The 22,303-nt window shown below is 57.2% G+C and overlaps 1 protein-coding gene across 1 annotated transcript in view; it reads left to right on the plus strand.

Moving 5' to 3' along the window:
- The window catches only part of ELP3 (elongator acetyltransferase complex subunit 3), a 31,808-nt gene extending 15,834 nt beyond the window's left edge, over window positions 1-15,974 (plus strand). Inside the window, exons 11-15 of the mRNA XM_056114080.1 lie at window positions 898-988; window positions 3,437-3,502; window positions 5,102-5,329; window positions 5,827-5,908; window positions 15,785-15,974. Of these exons, the coding sequence (XP_055970055.1) occupies window positions 898-988; window positions 3,437-3,502; window positions 5,102-5,329; window positions 5,827-5,908; window positions 15,785-15,861 (544 nt within the window). The 3' untranslated portion in view covers window positions 15,862-15,974. The remainder of the gene's footprint in view (window positions 1-897; window positions 989-3,436; window positions 3,503-5,101; window positions 5,330-5,826; window positions 5,909-15,784) is intronic.
- The last annotated feature ends 6,329 nt before the right edge of the window (window positions 15,975-22,303 follow it).

Consider the following 22,303-nt stretch of genomic DNA (forward strand, 5'->3'; position numbering starts at 1 on the left):
TCCAGAGTGACTGTGACGTCAACAACAGCTGCCATCTCTTCCAGTCTTTCTGCGCACTGTCAGGCAGGTGGTCCTAGGCAGACGCTGGTTTTCACCGGAGAGTCGCTGAGCTGCAGAGTCTGGTTCGAAAGGGCAAGACTGTCAGGCCGCTGACTGGAGCCAACGTTCTCATTGTGCTCACAGGGACTTTCCCTGGTCACTGCCTCAGGGCTGAGCACACAGTGCCGCGTCCATGCCGGGAAATGCAGAGCAGCCTTTCAGCCTTTGCTGTCCAGGCAAGGTGTCTGTCTGCTGGGGAAACCGAGAGATGGGTTCTCTGAGCCCGAGCTGCTGCCATCGGCACTGTGTCCGGGCAGGGCCGGGCAGGAACACGCACGGGTAGCACCCAGCCTGAGGTGCTTCATCTCAGTCTGCCTAGCACAAATGTCACCTGAGCCCCCACCTGTTCTGATGCTTGCTTTTTTTTTTTTGGCGGGGGGGGGGGGGGGGGTCACACCCAGCAATGCACGGGTTACTCCTGGCTCCGCACTCAGGAATTACTCCTGGCGGTACTCGGGGGACCACATGGGATGCTGAGAATTGAACCTGGGTCAGCCACGTGCAAGGCAAACGTCCTACCTGCTGTGCTATCACTCCGGCCCCCAGTTCTGATGGTTTTGCCATAGCACAGAGACACCCCCCCCCTCCCCCGTCTCATACCCAGGATTTGGGGCAGATGAGTTGAGGGGCCAGAGAGCTAGTCCAAGGGTTACACTGCTGACCCTGGTTTGATGCCTGGTGCCCTGAGATGGGAGACAAGGCTCTGCCCTGCTCTGCCCTCGCGCCCTTGGCAGCTGTCCCCATCTCACCTCTCTTGAGAGTGACCACTACCCAGCAATGACCTGTCCTTTCCCGCAGGGATATCCCGATGCCGCTCGTCACCTCAGGCGTGGAGCACGGGAACCTGCGGGAGCTGGCGTTCGCACGGATGAAGGACCTCGGCATTCAGGTAAGAGCTCCAAGCCCAGCCCCAACCCCCTGGAGGTAGGAAGGGAGCTTGGGGCTGCCGTGGCCCTGGTCTCCCCACACCGCGCCCACCCCTGCAGGGGGTACTCCCCGGCTGCACGCCCTCTGGGTCCCCTGCTCAGCCGTCAGCCATGTGTGCGCTGGACTCTGTCTGGTGTGTGAGGGTGCTGGGGATGAAACCAGGGTCAGCGGCGTGACTCCTGAGCTAGCTCTCTACCTTTTTTAAAAAAATGTATTTTTAGGGCCAGAGACGTGATACAGCAGGTGTATCACTTGCGCACGGCCCACCCCTGTTTGATCCCCGGCACCACTTAGGGTTCCCCAAGCACTGCCAGGAGTGATCGCTGAGCACAGAGCAGAGAGTCAGCCCCCGAGCACTGCTGGTGTGTCCCAGAAACCAAAACCAAGCCTTTGTTATTGTCGTTTAGGTGAGCAGTCCTGGTGCTGATGTGCAGAGCCCTTGCCCCCGCCCCATATTGTCCGAGAGACCCCCTTTGCACACACACACCCCCCCCCCCCCCAGTCTGAGCCTTGCCTTTCCCCCGCATTTCTTGATGCTGTTGGTGGCTGGGTTTTTTGTTGTTGCTCTGTCAGCGTTTCATAGATCCTGGGTGGATGTAGGGTGGATATAGGGTGTGCAGATGTTTTCTTTCAGCCAAGAGGGTGTCTGCATTTTAGCCTGGAGTTTCTTTTGTCATGCAAAAGCTTTCTCACTGCTTGCAGTCCCGATTGTTTTTGTCTTTGTCATCTCTGCCCTTGGAGTCAGGTCTTTGAGGGCACCTCCGTGCTCTCTGAGGTCCCTGTCTGGAGGGCTCAGCCAGTCTTCCTGGGCATGTCTCACAGATTCTGGTCTAATCTCCAGGTCTTAAGTCCTGGGAGATAGGGACCCCGTTTCTCTATTCATCTGTTCTGCCCCCTCCCCCAGCAGGTACTGCTCCGGGGTCCCCACGGCGGTTCTGGGCCGTCTGGGCTTCCGTTTAGCACCAGAGCCGGAGGTCACGGTGCTTCCTGGGCCCTGGTTCCGGGCCCACCTGGGCCGCTGATGGCCCTCAGCCGTGGAGTCGCCCCTTAAATTCATTTCTGTGCTGGCTTGCCCGCGGCTTATTGAAATGCAGTGGACGCTTGTGTATTGATTTGGTCACCGGCTGCCCGCTTGCTGGTGGCTTTTGAGAATTCTTGGGTCACGTCTGTATGTCATCATCTCGCCTTTGTCCGTGATGATTTAACTCCTGCTTCTCCAGCCCGGTGTCTGATTGCTCCAGCATCCAGGGAGAGACCACGGCGACTCTCTCGCCCACTCCCCTCTGAAGGGTCAGAACTGGAGAATCACGAAGCCCCTGTCAGTGCTGCGCCACAGCTCCGGCTCCCGGCCAGCCACCAGCTCTCGGTCACCTGTTGGTTCTGGAGTCCGCGTGCAGCCTGTCGCTCACTGGGCAGCATCTCAGTCACGGCCAGGCTTGACCCGCGCATCCAGAGCTCCCCAGGGGAGCCGGGTGGGTTCTTCGCCTCCGGCCTCCCTGGGCTGGAGTCAGGGAACACGGGGGTGGGTCTCGTCTGGCCTTTGCTCTCACACCCCCACCCCCCCGAAAGACAGAAGCAGCAAGTTCTCGTGCTGAGTTTGCATTTGTGCCAGTCATGATCAGGCGGGCCTGGGCCCTGGGCCTTGATCGTTCACCGAACTGAATCAGGAGCTGTTGTCTTTCTAATCGGATTCTCGGCAGATTCCTGACCTCACATGACCTAGGATCATCTTTCCTCAGGGGTGGAAAATGTTAGCAACGTAAGAATAGTTTCCACAGGGAAGGGCAGGGAAGGCCGTCAGGCAGGCTGTACCACCAGATGCCGCTGTAGGCCGGGGTCCGCTGGGAACCTGCCACCTGCATTGTGGGCCTACCGGAGCCGCCTCTGGCCATACCCTGTCCAGGGAGGCCCCCAAAGTTCCGGACAGATTCAGTCAGTGGCCCCAGGTCCTGCTCCCTCATTTCTCCCCCCCCCCCACCCCCCTCCTTTCCTCCTTCCGCCCTTTCTCCCACATGCCCTCTGCAAAAGCAGCCGTCTCCGCGGTCTTGATTTTGACATTTAGAAAATGATCGAAATAACAGCTATTAAAACACAGTAACTCTCCTAGAACGGCGAGTGTGTGGACATGGGGGGGGGGGTGCTTCTCATCTCCCGCGGGCCTGGCTTCGAGCTGACTCCAGGCTGGGGGCTGTCCGCGCCCCTGGATGCTGCTCTTAGCTTAAGTTCTCGCCCTCCAGTGTGATTCTGTGCGTTCACCACCCTCGGATTCTGCTCTCCCGAGGCATTTTCCTTCTGCTTTCTCCCATCAGGTTGATTAAAAATGGCTGGATTTTGTAAATTCGGTTCTTTAATCTGGAGGTGATTATACCGAACCGAACTCTGACTCCTCCCTCTCATTTGCTTCTGGCAGTGCCGAGACGTGAGAACCCGAGAGGTTGGGATCCAAGAAATCCACCACAAGGTTCGCCCGTACCAGGTGAGTGGCCATATTCTCTGTAGCAGTGGGGGCCTGCTTCTTGGCCAAGCCCAGCTCACTCCCAAGCCGAAATGCCAGCGAATCAACCAAGAGCAAAGCGGGATTGAGGCTCAGAGCCGGATATGAAGCCAGGAAAGCGGAAGGGACGCATGGCTGGATGCTCCGTGGCCAGGCCAGGAAAGCCACAAGACTGAGTCTCGTTCCAGCTCAGCCGGGTCCAGGGAAACCTAGCCTGGGGTTGGTCAAGTTCCGGAACCTTCACTGTCCAATGTGCTGACGGCCGTCAACTGCCGAGCCCCTCAGTGTGACCTCGCTGAGGCCAAGGACTATCCACCTAGTCCACCTGAATGTGCCCCACGAGGTGCCCCCACTCAGAGCTAGCCGGGCCTGGCCACATCTGTGTGCTGGCCTTTCTCTGTGTGGACAGTCTGACCCCGGGTCCGTTCCTGGTGGGGTTTGCTTCTCCGTGGCACCCCCTGGTATCTGCATTGGCGTTTCTGTTCTCCAAGCCAAGGGTTTGAAAGTTTTTATGTATGGGGCCTTTTGAGAAAAGCCAAGAGACCACACACAGGTCATTGGTTTGTCCGGTGAGCATGCCACACCAGGGATGCAGCGAGCATCCCACCGAGGACAAAGGTGCTGGTTCAGCTGCTCCCCTGGGGGGACAGGCCTTCCCCTTCCAGCCAGGCCAGGGGGCAGGTTCTGGGCTGTATGTTGCTACAGTCTGTCATGTCTCTGCGGGGTCCATGGGCACCTGCGTCAGGAATCAACACCAGAAGCCTGGAGCCTGCCACAGGTGTCTCCCCACCTCCACCTCCCAAGCCCTCTGCAGTGATGGATTTGTCTCTTAACTCACTCTGCGAGATGCAGTGTCCCGAGGGCCCGGGAGTGCTGCCCTCTCTCAGAGCCACAGGGGCGCGGGGGACCAATCACACATTTTCTCCCCCAAAGCAGGCTCCAGTGTTTGAGGTGAGGGCCACAGGGGGCATGCTGGGCAGTTTGGAGGCGCAGTGGTGCCCCACCCCCACCCCCCCACCCCCGCGGAGAGCTATGCCTTGGTGTGATTTGTAAACTGTTTCCAGTATGTGCAACAGAAGCCAGGCCCAGGCCAGATTCTGGAGATCACGCAGCTTAATCCTAGTAACTGTCAACGAAATTATAAACTTGTTTTTCCTTTCCCTGATCCACAAAGGGGGCGGAGTTCCTACCCCATACGTGACTAAACAGAAATCATAATGCGTGATACACTCATAGAATGAATTTCTGGGCCCGAGTGATAGTGCAGTGGGGAGGGCACTCGCCTTGCATACAGCTGACCCGGGTTTGATCCCTGGCACCCCATTAGGGTCCCCTGTGCCAGCCAGGAGTGATCCCTGAGCACAGAGTCAGGAGACAGCCCTGAGCATTGCCAGGCGCAACACAGAAGGAGGGTTGGCGGGACAGACCTGGCTTCGTGGGCACGGGAGGGGCCGGGACTGGCCCAGCCTCATGGGCATGGGAGGGGCCAGGACTGACCTAGCCTCATGGGCACGGGAGGGGCCGGGACTGACCCAGCCTCGTGGGCAAGGGGGGGACCAGGACTGACCCATCCCGTGGCAGGTGGAGCTGGTACGGCGGGACTACGTGGCGAGCGGCGGCTGGGAGACCTTCCTGTCCTACGAGGACCCCGAGCAGGACATCCTCATCGGGCTGCTGCGGCTGCGGCGCTGCTCTGAGGAGACCTTCCGCTATGAGCTGGTGGGCGGCGTGTCCATCGTCCGCGAGCTGCATGTGTACGGCAGCGTGGTGCCTGTCAGCAGCCGTGACCCCACCAAGTTCCAGCACCAGGTACCCGCTCGTTCGCTGCTGCTGCAGCTGGGAGCTTGGGAAGCAGGCGGGGCCGGGGGCCGGCGTGGGGGGTCTATGCACCCGTGTGGCGGAGCTGAAGGATGGTCCAGTGCGGGAGAGACTCGGGGGGAAGCTGCGGGGTGACCAAGGCCTGGGAGAGGAGAGGGGAGAGGCCTCTGTTGGGAGATGGAAGTTTCTCCAGATCACGCCCTCTGTGGGTGAGCCGGGGAGGAAGAGAGACACTGGGATTCAGATGGTGGAGTCCAGCTGAGCCCCACGAAGTTGCCGTTTTAAATAGGGGCCTCCTGGCAATCCTTGGACCCCTGCCCTGGGCCCGAGGGTCTGTCCCGGTCCCAGCTCTGCAGTGCTGAGGCCATCAGGGGCCATCCGGGCTGCAGGGGATGCCGGGCTGGACTGGGGCGGTCACGGTCCCCAGTGGCCTGGGGGGCTGTCCCGGCTGCCCGTCTGGAGCCCTTGGCTGCCCCTTCCCCCTGCAGGGCTTCGGCATGCTGCTGATGGAGGAGGCCGAGCGCATCGCCCGGGAGGAGCACGGCTCGGGGAAGATGGCCGTGATCTCAGGTAAGGGGTCACACCCAAAGGGCTATTCTCTACGAGAGCTGGTGCTGCGGGCGGAGCTGTCTGACCACAGCCCGGCAGTGGGCAGGAGACTCTGACCCCGTGCACAGGGCCACCCACGCGGCTACACAGCCACTACCCAGGCTCCGACCTTAGGTGGGGAAGTGGGACTGGCCCAAGCCCTCCCTTGTGTGCTGGCCATCATGGGATCTCGGAGATGTGGCCAGAACAGAGGGACAGATGGACAGTGGGACAGATGGGCAGGCCATGGACAGACAGATGGGTGATGGGGCAGACAGGCAGGCAGTGGGAAAGGTCGGTAGGCTGCGGCCAGTTGATCCATCTGACCCTTGCCGCAGCCACCCGCCCGCCTGGGCGCACTCCTCAACCTGGTTGCTGGCATCTCCTCACCCCTGCTCTGCATGTGCTGCTCTGTGGGCCCACTGAGGCAGGGGCTGCCCAGGGCCATGCTGGTGGCGGCTGGAGGGGCCTGGCAGGGCTGGAAATCCTGTCCCTCTGCAGGGACCATCTGACCTTCCCCAGAGTGGCTTTCCCAGCATGTCACTGTGCTGGGCTGGAGCTTCTGACCCTGAGGTTGGGGCGGGGGGTGGGGGTGGGGGGAGGTAGCGCCGTGGCCCTGGGCAGGGAGAGGAGTCCTGATAGCTGCATCTTCCAGACGCCCCACCTCCCCCTAGTTCCGGAGCCTCGGGCCTTCCAGGACCCACACCCCTGCCCTGGGTGCCCGTGTGTGCCTGTGTGCTGTCTGGGAATGTGATCACCATTGTCCACTCCTAGGCCCTTGCTCTGAGTCGCCCTGTGGAGTCGCTTTCCTGCTGCTCACCCCCCAAGCAGCAGCTTCTTTCAGGTCACTTTTAGAGGTGCATGTCGTGGGCAGTGCCGGGGTTCCTCCCAACAGTGCTGGTGACCTGATGGTGCCAGTTCTGGGACCAGATCTGGGCCTCCTGCACATGCAAAGCCGCTGAGCTGTCCCCCGTGTGGGGGTTCTTACACGGCTGAGGGGTCCTCTGGGCATGGACCGGCCCTCCTTAGAGTCCTGCTGTGGACGGGTGTTCACTGAGTTGGACTGGGAGCTCCACCTGGCTCTGTGCTCAGGTCACTCCTGGTGTTCCGGTAGGGCGTGGAAACTGGGCACAGCCACACCCAGCCGCGGAGCTGTCCAGCCTGGCTTTGGTGTTCCCCTTGGGAAAGGGAGGGGGAAGCTTTTCCCAGCCGTGGCATGTGAGTCTGCCCCTGCCCCTGCCTCATCCCCTCCTTCCCAACCTTGCCCTGCTCTCGGCCTGCCCTGGCTCCAAGCCAGACGCTTCTATGTAAGTTGGTCATCACGCCGGCTGCAATGGGCGCTCGAGACCAGCGGGTTACTCAGGTCCCCATCCCTCAGGTGCCATGATGGTGGGAGCTTATGAGGAGCTGCTTTGAGTGTTTCTCGGTGGCACGACAAGCCCTGGCATCTTGCCTGGGACTTTGGTTCCGCTCCCAGATCATGTAAGCACGTGCCCGGGGGGCTCCAACTGAGTCTCCCCAGCCCCAGGCTTGGTTCTTCCCCGCGGGAGCACAAGCTGCTTCTCTCTTAACTGTTGAGTCCGATCTGCTGATCAGGCGTCACTCTGAGCTGGAGCGGCCTAGCAGGTGCCCCTCCTGTCTGAGAGGAGCGGAGAGCACCTTGCTGGACAGGTGCCACTGGGCCTGGTTCCTCTGTGTGGGTTTTTGAAGTCCGGGCGGTTGTCTTAGTCCAGTTTGTGTGTCAGAGTCAGCCCTACACTCTAGCCATCGAAATTCAAGATGCGAAGCTGAGACCAACGCTGGGCTCCCTCCCCAGTCCTGGGGTACGGGGCTGGGAGTCGTGAACAGGGCCTGAGTCTCCTCTGCATGGGGTGGGGGCGGTCACAGGAGGTTGTTCCAGGCTGGCTGTCCCATCCCAGGGTGCCCCCCCACACACACACTCGAGAGGCCCCAGGAGAAACTGGTTTGCTTCCTGCTTGCATCCAGGCTAGGCTCGACTCAGAATTAACGTGTCAGAGTAAGAAAACATTCTTTTTCCACAAAGAGAAAAGCGTTCTTTCTCTCCATGTAAATCAGTGGTATTAGAACAAACTGTTTACAAAACAACATGTAGGCGGGGAAATAACAGTTGCTTGCTGCTGAATTTCCGAGTGATTAATTAGTCCTTATTAAGTCCAGGGGCTTTGGTATTGTCACCAACTTGCTCCTGTGGCTTCTCAGCGCAGATCTGTTTGAGGTTAACAAACACGGTTTACTTGGCGTCCCTGATGCTCACCCACCTAGATAATTAGCATTCTGCCATTGACAAGGCTCCCCGAAAGCACTTTCTGTCTCCCCTCTGCGGGAGGACGCTCACGCCATCACCCTTCGGCTCCCGAGCGCACAATTCCGAATGCCATCACCAACGGTCACCATGGAAACCAGAGGTCCCCGTGTCCCCCTGCCCGGCAGTTTCCAAAGGGCACACGGAGCTGTCGATGGCCGCCACCGCCACGCGCGCACGCCTGCCCCCTCTCGCGCTGTTGGCAGCTCGATGGGCGCCGCCGTCACAGGGGCCGCGTGCCAGGCTAATTGCTATGCGCGGCCGACCCCCCTCCCCCGCAGCCGCTGCCTCCGTCATCAGCATCTTCTATCTGTGCGCACTGGAGTGGAAAATTAATCTGGCCGTTGGCCAAGAACCAACGCAAGGCCAGACCCACACGAGGCGGAGGAGAGATGAGGGGAATGTGTGAGCAACGGGGAACGGATGTGGCTGCCCTCAGCCCGGTGACTGGGCGAGGGGACGAGGCAGCATGGGGCGCCCCCGGCTGGACGCCCCCACACCCAGCAGTCTCCTCCATTGCAGGCGGGGGGCTTGTATTCTCCACAGCATGGTCTAGGCAGCAGCAGGGGGATCTAGGATCGAGATCTGTCCCCCCGGGACCCGGGGTCCCCCAGGCTGCCCAGGGAAGTGGGACCTCGACTCGGCTTCTCGCTCTGCAGAGGGACTGGGGGCGCTTGTGCCCACCATGGAGGGAGGACCTCCCCGACTGCCCTTGGAGCCAGTGAGCCCCAGCAGCTGCCCGGCGCCCGCCTGCAGATGTACATGCCTCCGGCCCCCCATTTGGGTTCTGACAAGGATTGATGGGTTTCTTTCTCAGTGCTAGTCCTGACCGGCTGTTCTGCGGCTTTACCGCGGGGACTCTTGCCACGTCTGCGTGGTCGTGAGTCACCCAAACGCTGAGATTTGACTGATGCTCCCTGGGCTGGTGGCGGCCAATCCTGGCGTGGACCCAACCTCACTGGCCACTGCGAGCGAGGTGGTGGGGCCTTCCCTGGCACCCTTTCCTGCCAGCTCCCCCCAGAGCTCCTGGTGGCTACTGTGTTTTGTCATGGCCTCAGGCTGGCCCCTGCAGCAGGGACAGGGGGCCCAGCTCCCTGTCTGCTCCAACTGCCTCGGTGCCTTGTCAGGGCAGCCTGGCGCAGGGATGGGTGATGAGCTCCCTTGTGTCCACCCAGGACACACGAGCTGCATGGCCCTTTCTGAGCCCTCGGTGCAAGCCCCTGGCCCGCTGCAGCCAGAGGCTCGCCGTCCTGGTGCTCACTGAGGTGGAATCAGGCTTCTTTTCAGGAGCGGATGAACAAAATTAGCAAATCCGTTGGCGTTTATTAATGCCTGGCGCTATGTGCTGCTCTCAATGCCTGATTAATTGATCCCCCACAAGTAATTTAAACGGCGTCATTTTCACTCATTTCCCTGCTTTTTTAATTAAATGATCATGAATAATCATCTATATTATGCATCTAATCAGAAAAAAGATCAGACATTCGGGTTTGGCTTTCGGGCTGTGATGAATCCAGCCCTGTGAGCGCAGCGGACTGGAACCTCCAGGTCCCTGACGTGATTCCTGCTCGAGACGTGAACAGGCTGCAGGGCTGGGCCAGCACTGTCCTTGGCGTGAATGTCCTCGCCCAGGCTCTGCGGACGCCGCAGGACACACTTGGCCAAGCACGCATGCCCTTTGCCACTGGGACTGTACCTGTCACTGTGACTATGCCTGTCACTATGTCTATGACTATGGTTGTGCCTATCACTGTGGCTCTGCTTGTCACTGCTGTGTGACTCTGGTGCCACTGTTACTGACTCTGCCTGTCACTGTGTGACTGGCTGTGTTTGTTACTCTGACCATGGCTGTGCCTGTCACTGTGTGACTCTGGCTGTCATTGTGACTATAACTGTGCCTTTCACTGTGCTTGTGACTGTGTTTATGAATATGTGCGTGTCACTGTGCCTGTGACTATGTCTGTGACTGTGCCTCTGACTGTGCTTGTCACTGTGATTATGGCTGTGCCTATCTGTGACTATGACTGTGCGTGTCACCGTGGCTGTGCCTGTGACTGTCACTTGTGCCTGTGACTATGGCTGTGACTGTCACTTATGTCTGTCTATGGCTGTGCCTATGCCTGTGGCTGTGCCTATGATTGTACCTGTCTCTATGCCTGTCACTGTATCTGTGCCTATGCCTTTGCCTGTGTACCTGTGCCTGTGATTGCCTATGATTGTGCCTGTCTCTGTGACTGTGACTGTGCCTTTCATTGTATCTGTCACTGTGGCTGTGCCCGTGACTGTCACTTGTGTCTGTGACTATGGCTGTGACTGTGCCTATGATTGTGCCTGTCTCTATGCCTATCACTGTATCTGTGCCTATGCCTTTGCCTTTGCCTGTGTACCTGTGCCTGTGATTGCCTATGCTTGTGCCTGTCTCTGTGACTGTGACTGTGCCTTTCATTGTATCTGTCACTGTGGCTGTGCCCGTGACTGTCACTTGTGTCTGTGACTGTGCCTATGATTGTGCCTGTCTCTGTGCCTGTGACTCTTAACTGTGCCTGACACTGTGTCTGTCACTGCACCTGAACTCTTTGTCCAGCTGCGATCTCTGAACTCGACTTTCCTCACACATGGAGACTTGATTTCCCCTGTGAACAACATTCACGTAGTTAGAATGACTTAAACTTTATTCTTTAGAGTGTAGCCAGTAGGAAGTCTGAGAACTGGTAAGTGGTGAATTGTGTCACCGCTGCCGTGAGCCCCACCCAGCCCAGCCAGGTCAGTGCGGTTGTCTCCATCTGTGAGCGGGATCATTTCCATTGTATTTTTTCTCTCGAGTCAGGTGACTGAGTTATGTTGTAGGCGGTCATGCTCCTTTTCACCCGCGTCCGGGATTCCGCAGGTGTCTTCTGTTCATTTTACTCCTGCTGTTTAAGTGGTTTCTTGTGTGAGAGCATTATTGGTCGTTGTATCGTGAGGCCCTTTGGCCTGTGTCTCTCTGAAGCCTGTACTGGGGGTGGAGGCGCTTGCTTGCGTTCTACAGAGCATAAACGTGTGTTCAGCTGTAATTCTGTAAAGTGGTTTTTTAAAGTGCCAGCAAGCGCACTTCTGCTTGCAGGCAGGGTGGGCGGATGGCCGAGGCTGTCATTGGAGTGTGAAGAGCATGGACAGATACTTTGGTGGCTTTCATGTGTCCCTGATAACAGCACTGCTGAGCACTTGTTCATGTTCACGGGCTGCTTAACTGGCCTCTTTGCCGGAGTTGGCGTGTGTGGTAAAATCCTCCCGACATTGTCACTGTTGCAGATGGTTCATAGTCGCTATACACGGGCACAGTCACCAAGGGTGTGCGCCTCAGTCCTTTGAGGGGCTTTTTTGGCCTGGCGGGATGTGGGTGAGTTCTTTATTTTTAACGACTAGCAGGATTCTCCATTCATAAATATTCAGGTAGTTTATACACTTTTCTTTGTGCCAGAATTTTAGTGATAACCTGCAGATAACAAGTCACTTCTGCTTTGATAGTATGAAACGCCCTTACTTTTGCTTCCTTCTGTTTTGGAGTTTGGGCCACCCACCTGGAGATGCTCGCTCCTGGCTATGCGTGGGGGACATCTGGGGTCCCAGAGAGTGAAACTCAGGTTTGCTATGTGCCAGGCAAGTGCATTACCTGCTGGACTATTGCTCCTTCTTTAAGGATGTTTTCACTGGGGACAGAATTGCCCATCAGCCTTCGTTTCTTGTCCGCTACTCCCTCCTCCCCCCGCCCCCGCCCTTTCAGTGTCCTTAGTGTTCACCATTGTCATCAGCCACTGCTGGTTGGCCCTGTAGAGACCCAAGAGCTGAGATCTGGGCAGTGTGAAAACGGGAGCGCTGTGGTCACTTGCAGCCAGATTCATCGACTGTCAGCCAGTCATTCAATCTTTCACCACAGAGTTGCCTTGCGGCCAGTTGCTTATGCAATGGAAATGCTTACAGTTAAAAAGATAGAGTGGAACAACTAGAACCAAATACTCCCCAAATCCCGTTCAAAAGCAGCAGAATAAACATTCTTTTTCAAGTGCACAGGCAACAATCTGGCAATAGATCCTGTATTTTGCCACAACAACGCATCTTAATAAACTCAGTTCAAAATCGTGTGAGGTACCTTTTCCTACCGGTGTGGTATGAAACAGGAAAACCGGAAGCTTTACCACAGCCCAGTGATTCTACAGGGGGCTACCAAATAACCAGTGGGCCAGAAGGGAAGTTTAAGAGATAGGACGAATGAAACAAATACAACACACCGAAACTTGGGGCCGGGAATGGAAGCAGAGCAGGAAGTTTAAAGTAGGTGCCCACCTCAAAAACGAGAAAATCTCCAAACAACTTTATAGCTTAAGGATCTAGTAAAAGGGCAGAACAGAGCCCAAAGCTAATAGGAGAAACAAAGAGAGGGTGGAAATAAGTAAAATAGAGACGCAAATCAGAAACAAAGGACTGTCACAGCTTATACCACAGAAACACAAAAGGGTTAGTAGACTGTTTTCAGTGATTATACATCAATATGTTGGATAATCAAAAAAAGTAGATAAATTCCTAGACAGATAAAAGCTAAACCAACAAAAGATCTGGACACTACCAGTTACTGGTAAGGAGGTTAAATCAGAACCAAAAACCAAAAAAAAAAAAACTCCTAACAGACAAGTGTAGGACCAAATAATCTCGCAGGTGAATTTTACCAGATGTATGTTAAGTATCCCGCCTGCACAGCAGAGCCTGGCAAGCTCCCCGTGGCGTATTCAATATGCCAAAAACAGTAACAACAAGTCTCACAATGGAGACGTTACTGGGCCCGCTCCAGCAAATCGATGAACAAGGGGAGGACAGTGCTACCGTATTTTGAAAAGAAGTATTACTATTGATTCTAAAGTTTTCCCCAAAATAGAAGAGGAAGGAACACTCAACAGACTCATTGTCTGAGGCCAGCCTTCCCCAGCATCCAACCCAGACAGGAATGCCGTCAGGAAGCAGCATCTGCAGGCCAAAATCCTTATCGGAGTAACAGTGAAGAGAATCAGATACATTAGGAGCAAGAGACCGAAAAGGGGCAGAACTGCCTCTCCAGGGACACGGGGAGCTTCAGCGTCTGGTCCGCCATCAGCACAGTCATCAGATCATCCTGAAGGAGCGTTTGCCACAAGGCAGCATTCACTCATGATTAAAAGGCCGGCTCTGTGGGACCACAGCTGCGGTCAGAATGGTGAGAAGCTGGAAGCGTTTCCTCGTTACCAGGAACACGAGGGCTGGCTTCCACTCCTGCCACTTTCATTAGCATAGTCTCGAGGGTTCTTGCTGGAACAACTAATCAGGAAATAGAAAGATGGGGGAGTGCAGAGCAGCAAGCTTGGGTTCAAGCATCCCAAGCCTGCCAGAAGTGATCCCTGAGTGCAGGACCCCCCACAAAAGAGGGGGACACGGAAGGGGGGGAGGAAAAGAAAGGAAATGTTTTTAACTCAGAAAAGAAGTTGTTGCAATCTGCAGAAGACTTAAGGAAAACTGTTAAATTCAATAAAGTTGCAGGATATTAAATGACTCCAAAAATGACTAAAGAAAGAAAGATCATCTGATTCAAGATCACATCATAAAGAATAAAATCTCGGGTAGATGGAGCCGGAAGGAAAGACAGGCCATTCACAGGAAACTGCCGGGCCCCATGAAGGCCCGGCATGTGCAGAGCTGCCACACAGGGATCTGGGGACAAGGCTGAGTGCACCAGGACCACCCTCGGCACCAATTCTATGTTATCCTGGAGAGGACGGGAGCTGGGAGGGCCACTCCCTTTCTTGGTCCTCAAAGCTGTCGGAACAGAATCAGCGTGACTGGCCTACAAACCGCACAGGGACCAGAAGCAAACACACTGATTCGCCTCAAGCCCAGAGCGGGCCGTGGGAACTCTGTCCTGTTGGGCGCTAGAGTCGCTCATCAGTTGCACGGCAAAGCGTGAAAGTGGCTGTTACTTTTACTTCACGAATATTAATTGACTAAAGGCTTGAAACCATAAAATTCCTTAACAGCGATTTAAAAAAAAATGTATGCCCAAAGGCAAAGGCAATGAAAAACAGTGGGACTTAAAAGCTTCTGTGTAGCCAAGAAAACCAGTCACAGCACGGAAAGGTCACCTTTCAGATGGGAAGTGATTCGTGCCTGTTATGCTGATGGAAGGCGGGACTCCCATTAGGAAGGGGCCAAAGCGGGCAGCAGAACGGGTGCTGGCTTGGATCCAGCTTCTCTCAACAGCACCGGGGCTATATCTCCAGAGGTGGCCCCTGGGCACCATTAGAGCCCCCCCCCCCCCACACACACACACATACCCATGACCACCTGCCCAAATGGGCAGAGAATCTGAGCGGTTTCCCAGGAAGACAAAGGTTCACACCGAGGCACTCGGCGCCCCCAACCATCAGGAAATGCAAGTCAAGAGCCAGTGAGGGTGCTCACACTTGGTGGGTGACAGTTCCCAGGAAATTACAAGTGTTGGGGAAGGTGTGAGGAGGACCCCGTGCAAGGGGGGGGGGGCAGCTGCTATGGGATGCAGCACCCCAATGCCTCCTCATACACAGAGCACGTGGCCATGGGAACCAGCAGCTTCTACCCCTGAGTACCTGCTCCAAGAAAGCTCAGCGTGAGCCAGGTGCTGATGCTGTACTATATTCCCAGAGAGGACCCCCGTTCCCCGCCGTCACCCGCAGTACTGTCGGCTGGCCCCGTGTGGATCTTTACTAGAGACTGAAATCAATGTGTCTTCGGTGCCCGCAAGCCTGCTCCGAGCACAGACTGTGCTCTCAGGATGCCTGAGTTCATCCCGGGCACCACCTGGTCCTTAGCACATAGCCAGGAGTGATCCCCAAGCAGGAAGCTGGGAGTCGCCCCCCCAGCAAAACCCATCAACGCAGCCAGAGCGCTAGGACAACAGATGGGGCTCTTGCCTGGCACATGGCCCACCCGAGCCCGATCTCCGACAACCCAAGTGGTCCCCTGGGCCCCACCAGGAGTAATCCCTGAACACTGTCTGGTATATTCCCCACCACCACCAGAAAAACAGCCAAAACCCCACAAAATATCAAAGCAGGAAACTGGCCTATGGTCTTGCTGCTCTTCCTGCTCATCCGTTTCATTGATGTCTGTCGCCAGCTCCAGCTAAAGTGACACCGAGGAGGCAGGAACTCTGGGACGCTGTTTCCCCGTGGATGGAAAGGACGCCAGCCACATCCCCCTCCCTGGTCCATGACGCCTGGGGACCAGGCCGGCTGGGGAGTGAGACAGGCACTCGGCCCTGCAGCCGCCCCTTGTGGTGTCGCCATCCATGGGGCCAGTCTGTCCCCCGGCCCTGCAGCCGCCCCTGTGCTTTCATGTGGCTCAAATGCAGAGCAGTGAAATGTCCCCAGCCTGGACCGTGGCTCTCCCCTGCCAAGGCTGGGCTCCGGGACTAGACGGAGCAGGGGCGGGCGTGGGTGGCTTTGGAGGTTCCCTGAGCCACACTCACCGAGTCTCTTGTGTTCTGCGCCTTCTAGGGGTCGGCACCAGGAACTACTACAGGAAACTGGGCTACCGGCTGCAGGGCCCCTACATGGTGAAGACCCTCAAGTGACGGCCCCGGGGCCACCCATGCCGGGTCCTGAGTGAGCCCCATACCTCCCGGCACCCCGGCCCTGAGCTGCTCCTCGTCCTGGAAACCTCTGGTGGGCCTGGCAGGTGTCTGGGGGCCACCTGCGCCCGTCTCAATCCCCTGCAGCCTGCACTGGCCTCCTGGACAAGGGGTTGGCTGGGGCGCACACCGCGGTTGACAGAACTAGCTTCAGCACGGTTTCCGCTGAGGAAGCCTGGAGCAGGGCGGGTGGGGGCAAGCTGGCCCGAACCCTCCGGCCGGCCCCTCACCCCACAAGCTCTCCAGCCTCCGGGGGAAACCAGCGTTGTGGGCCCCAACCGTTCCATTCCATGGCGAGGTGGGGAGTTAACGGTGTCTTGGAGAGGCATCGAGGGGTCGGGGCTTCGCATCAGGCCTGACCACCGCCTGGACGTTTCCACACTCTGGGCTCTGCTTCAGCCACTGTAGAGTGTCGGGGTGGGGGTGCACCCCAAGTCAGGACTTGCTTCTGCAGACGCTGCCCCGGCCTGTGGCCTCTCTAAGGTGGTTTTCAGTTGGTCTCAGCAGAGCGAGAAATTCAGCTCGTGTAGAGAGCAGAGGATGGGAGAGCTCAGGAGGTGGGGTGGGGGGGGCGTTGTTTCCGAGGTGCCTTGTGGGTGACCTGGATCCCCCTCCTGGCCTTCCCAGAGCTGGGTGAGAGGGAATTGATCCCAGAAGCTTCATTAAATGCCATTGAGGGCGCAGAGGTTTGAATAAAGCCTTCACCTCACCAAGGGTTTTCCTCCCAGTGAGTTCTCTGACATTTGCTGGGGAGCCCAGCCCCCCACCGTGCCGCGCCTTGCTCTGCCCCCACCCCCCAGGGGGTGCCCCCCGCTGCTGTTCCATCAGCATCAAGCAAATGGCCCTGCCCGCTGTGGCCTCTGTGTGGGTCAGGGCCTATCTACATCCCAGTCCCGCTTTTCTGAAGAAAAATGAAGCCATTAAAGTCATTAAGCGCCCTGGGCCCCGGGGCTGTGGTTGCAGCTGTCCTGATTACCGAAACATTCCCAGAGGACCAGCAGAGCCGACTCGCCTGGCCTTTCAGGCCCTACACTTGTTCCCACGCCAGGCGTGTGGAGCAGAGCACGGACCCTGGTCCACTGCCCAGAGGTCACCCCGTAGGGCCCAGCTGCTGCCACTGCCTTTGGCCTGGCCTGGCACTGAGAACACCAGACAAACACAGGAAGCCGCCCGCATCTGAGGTCACTAGGACCCTGGATGGCTGGGGGATGGGGGGGGGGGGGGTCCCTCTGCTTTGGGAGCAGCTCTGAGCACTGCCAGCTCTTGCTGTGGACAGGCCAGGAGGGGCCATGTTTAAGGCAGGGTGTGATGGGGGCGCCTCCCCCAGCCCCCTCCCCGGGCCCAGCTGGAGTGGCAGAAACACTTATTCTGGTGGCCCCAGGGAAGCCCTGCACGCCCCTCCTGAGAGCTGGCGCCCACACTGGGGTCCCACCCCCACCGGCCCCCTGTTCCTGTATATCTGAGCTGGAGTGCCAGGGTGCCCTGGCATCCCTCTGGAGAAAGCGGCCAGGGTTGTGGAGCACACCCAGAGCCCGGCCTCCGTTCCATTCCCAGCGCTGCATAGTTCTCCGAGCCCCAGTGGGCCCAGAGTTGCTGGCCGGGCTGGCCAGAAGCGACCCCTGACCTCTGATCCCTGAGCGCCTCCCAAGGGGCACAGCTGCTGAGCAAGCTAGGCCTGGGCTTGATGTCCACGTCCACAGGGTGTCCAGGTGCTACTGGACGTGGCCCCCAAACCAAAATAGGTAAACAAGGCTGCTACTAATTGGGGGGGGGGGGCTCTCCCCCTGGGAAAGAGCCGGACAAGGGACAAGGCCCAGGGGGGGCTGGAGATGACCCTGCCCGCACACCTTGACAGCCCAGCCTTAGAGGACGGGCCCTGCCGCACCATCGTGCGTCCACTCAGCAGCTGAGCTGCGTGAGTCACCCCCGTCCTCCCTGCCTGGGGGAGATGGCTGAGATGAGTCAGGGAGAAGCAGCAAGAAGGAGTCACTGAGTCACACGCCACTGCCACCTTCCTGGGCATACGGTCCCGCGTGTGGCTCCCAGGCACAATTAAGAATCCATTTCTGGGCTCCTTCCCCCCCCTCATTATTCACCTGGGACTGGCTTCCCTGGCTACTCGCCCTGCCTGGGAAGGAGAGACAATCAGATGAAGGACAGCACTGTTTCTAAGCGATAAGACAAGTTCCTGCCCCCGACCGAGACGCTAAAAAGCCTTCCTGTCTGTGTGAAATGGTTTCAGAACGATTTCCAGCGGCTTTGCAGGGAGGGAAGGGCAACAGGCCTTTAAGACGGATTAATGTCCCACCACCACCCAACTCGCTCCAAGATCAGCAGGCAAGAAAAGAAAAACCTAGATACACTTTTCCCCCACATTCAAAAGAGACATAAAGCAAGAAAATAGCAAAACTGCAAAGGCCAGGGAGGACCAGGGAGAGCCCCCGGGCTGGAGTGTGTGTTAGACCAGAGTTCGATCCAGTTAGATCCCTGGCTAGATCCTGTTGAGATCCTGCACCACAAGGTCCTCTGGGCCTGGCCAGGTGTGGCCTTGCTGGCCCCAACCACTGCAGAGTGCCCCCAGGAGGAAGGTAATTGAGAAGAAATTCTAGATCCTTGGCCCATGTGATGATTTGGGTTTGGCTCCAACACCAAAAGGCACGACCCCCTGAAAGAAGGCGTAAGGTGGAATCCATTAAACACTCCATGCTGGTAACGGCTGTACATTAAACAGGCATATGGAATGGGATATCCGGTCTTGTCTTTAACCTCGCCGAGACAATCACTGGTATAAGTTCTGGGGAGGCATGTAAAAGCAGAAGAATAAGCAACAGTCCAAGACTATAAAAGGCAGAGCACCCACAAAGCGGGAAAGGGAGTCAGGTAGAGTGACCTGACTTTAGAGTAAGGGCTGCAAGGAAGGGATAAGCTAATCAGAAAAACAAAATCACCCCTGGGGTCCTGGGAGGGAGCCAACCCAAGGCAGAAAGGTCTGAACTCGAGTAAGGGGATAAGAGGGGACCCCTACACCGTCTGCAGGGGATTCTGGTCGACCAGTATGTGTGCTTGGTGCAAATAAAGAACTTCTTTGCTCGCATTCTTGACTCTGTCTTGTTCCTGGGATCACGGACCCTGACAGGGGCAAAGCACCAAGGAGAGGAGAAGGAAAGTCACAGAAGAGAATGTTTGCGAAAGTGCTAATAGTAGTAATAATATAAGGACTGTTACCCAAAGTATCAAGAACTCTGAAAGTTTGATGAGAAAACAGACAACCCCATCGGGAGTCAGGTAAAGACCACGAGCTGCCAGTGCACCCAAGAAGATACATGGGCCGGAGCAACAGGACAGCGGGGAGGGCGTTTACCTAGCACCTGCCAACTCGAGCTCAATCCCCATACAGTTCCATACAGTCCCCCAAGCACCACCAGGGGTAATTCCTGAGTGCAGAGCCAGGAGTAAGCCCTGAGCATTGCTGGGTGTGACCAAAAAAAAAAAAAAAAAGAAGATACAGAGAAGCACATGCAAAGGTAATGTTTCAGACACAACAACGGCAGAGCAGGCAAGGGACCTGGTTGCATGTGACTGATCCGGGTTCGATCCCAGAGCCCCCCCAGGAGTGATCTGAGCACCAAGTCATGGGTAAGTCCTGAGCACTACCAGTGTGGCACAAAAGCAAAAGAAAGAAAAAGTTGGGGGTTTTTCTTATTTTAAAGAGAGCTTCTCACATCATTTAGGAATTGCGCAGTGAAAGGAGATGCTCGTGGAAGCCCGTACTTGGGGACTGTTGCACTGGTGTGGCCCTGGGAACACTCAGTGGGGGCGGGGAAGGCCCAGGGAACATTCCCAGCTGTGGGGGGTAGGGGGAGAGGAAGAGTAACAGCGTCTATGGGAGGCAATTTCATTGCTTCTTATGAATCTAAAAGCAGCACCTTCCTTGTGGTCCAGCAATAATGCTCCTTGGCGTTTACCCAGAGGAGGAGTTTGTGATGTTCCCCTGAAAGACTGCTCAGAAGTCCAGCAGCTGTAATCAGTGTTGCCCAAACCAGAGTAACCAGGGTGTTGTTTAGTAGATGAAGAGATCCACAGTCCTTCTGGAACATCAAGACAATAGGAATATTACTCGGCCCTGAACAGAACCTGAGGAAGAGGCCGTTTGAAGGCATGTTGCCAGCAATGCAACTCAAATGCCGGTGCAGACAGACTTGGACAGCATCCCCAGAAACGGGCAGAGTGGGAGGCAGGAGAAAGATACGCAGGTGGCTGCCAGGGTCGGGGAGGGGTGCAGTGCAGGAGGACAGAGACTGCTGGGAACAGCTGGGGAATTGGCCCATGGCACAGTCCATAGCTATCACCTCCTGCCAAAATCCACGGAATGTGCCAGAATGAACCCCGTGGTCAGCTTCAGACTCGGGGCTAGTGATGTGTCTTGTATGCTCCCTGGCATAGCCCCGAAGAGGGAAGGCTGGTGTGGGGGGTGTTCAGGAACATGAACCCTCTGCTCAGTTTTGTCATGACCCAAAACCACTCACAAAGTCTGTGGGGAAAATCATAAGGGGAAGATTAAGAATACGTTTGCGTCACAGAACAGCAGGTAAGGCACGTGGCCTTGCACATGGCCAACCCAGGTTTGATCCCGGAACTGCATAGGGTGCAACCCTGCCAGGAGTGAGCCCTGGGCAAAGAGCCAGGAGTGAGTTGTGAGCACAGAGCTGGGCGTGAGCCCTGAGCACTGTCAGGCGTGACTCCAAAGCCAAGGATAAACAAACTGTCAGGCTCCTGTTAACTAATCACCGCTCTGCGAGCCGGGCTGCCGGGCCCCGGCTTGGCTCCGACTGGGAATGTGCCTCCAAATTCTTAAAACAAACCAGCCATGAGTGACAACAGTGATTTTGCTTGAAAAATTGTTTTTCTCCTTGAGTTTTTCTTTTTCTTCCTCACGCAGAGTCCCAGGAGGGGGGGTTTTATTGCCAATTCTTTGGTTGAATTAACAAGTGGATTGGCCAGGCTCTGAACGGCATTTGGAGGCAGAGGCTGAAACGGGGAGGAATGAGATGGGACTACGCGGGAAGCTGGAGCTAAGGCGGCGGGTCCCTTGGAGTCCCCACAAACCCCGGCCCTTCAGGACCGAAGGTGGGGTGGAGAGAGACGGACGGTGGGGGATGGGGAGAGAGGGGTGACGAGGACAGGGGTGACAGGGACAGAGGGGTGACAGGGACGGGTGATGGGGAGAGAGGGGTGACAGGGACAGAGGTGACGGGGACAGGGGTGATGGGGACAAAGGAGTGATGGGGACAGGGGTGATGGGGACAGAAGGGTGACGGGGGCAGGGATGACAGGGACAGAGGGGTGATGAGGACAGGGGTGACGGGACAGAGGGGTGACGGGGACAGGGATGACGGGGACAGGAATGACGGGGACAGAGGGTAACGGGGACAGAGGGTGACGGGGACAGAGAGGTGACAGGGATAGAGGGGTGACGGGGACAGGGGTGACGGGGACAGGGGTGACGGGGACAGGGGTGACGGGGACAGGGGTGACGGGGCCAGAGGGGTGACGGGGGCAGAGGGGTGACGGGAACAGAGGGGTGACGGGAACAGAGGGTGACGGGGACAGAGGGTGACGGGGACAGAGGGTGACGGGGACAGAGGTGACAGGGATAGAGGGGTGACGGGGACAGGGGTGACGGGGACAGGGGTGACGGGGACAGGGGTGACGGGGCCAGAGGGGTGACGGGGCAGAGGGGTGACGGGAACAGAGGGGTGACGGGAACAGAGGGTGACGGGGACAGAGGGTGACGGGGACAGAGGGTGACGGAGACAGAGGGTGACAGGGACAGGGATGACAGGGACAGGGGTAACGGGGACAGAGGGTAACGGGGACAGAGGGTGATGGGGACAGAGCAGTGACAGGGATAGAGGGGTGACGAGGACAGGGGTGACGGGGACAGGGGTGATGGGGACAGGGGTGACGGGGACAGAGGGGTGACGGGGACACGAGTGATGGGGACAAAGGGGTGACGGGGAGAGAGGGGTGACAGAGACAGAGGGGTGATGGGGATAGAGGGGTGACAGGGACAGGGATGACGGTGACAGAGGGTGACGGGGACAGAGGGTGACAAGGATGAGGGTGATGAGGACAGGGGTGACAGGGACAGAGGGGTGATGGGGATAGAGGGGTGACGGAGACATGAGTGACGGGGACAGAGGGGTGACGGGGAGAGAGGGGTGATGGGGACAGAGGGATGATGAGGACAGGGATGATGGGGACAAAGGGGTGACAAGGACAGAGGGTGACGGGGATGAGGGTGATGGGGACAGGGTTGACGGGGACAGAGGGGTGATGGGGATAGAGGGGTGACAGGGACAGGGATGAGGGTGACAGAGGGTGA

This window comes from Sorex fumeus, unplaced genomic scaffold (genome assembly GCF_029834395.1).
Source record: "Sorex fumeus unplaced genomic scaffold, SorFum_2.1 ptg000024l, whole genome shotgun sequence".
Taxonomy (NCBI): Eukaryota; Metazoa; Chordata; class Mammalia; order Eulipotyphla; family Soricidae; genus Sorex; species Sorex fumeus.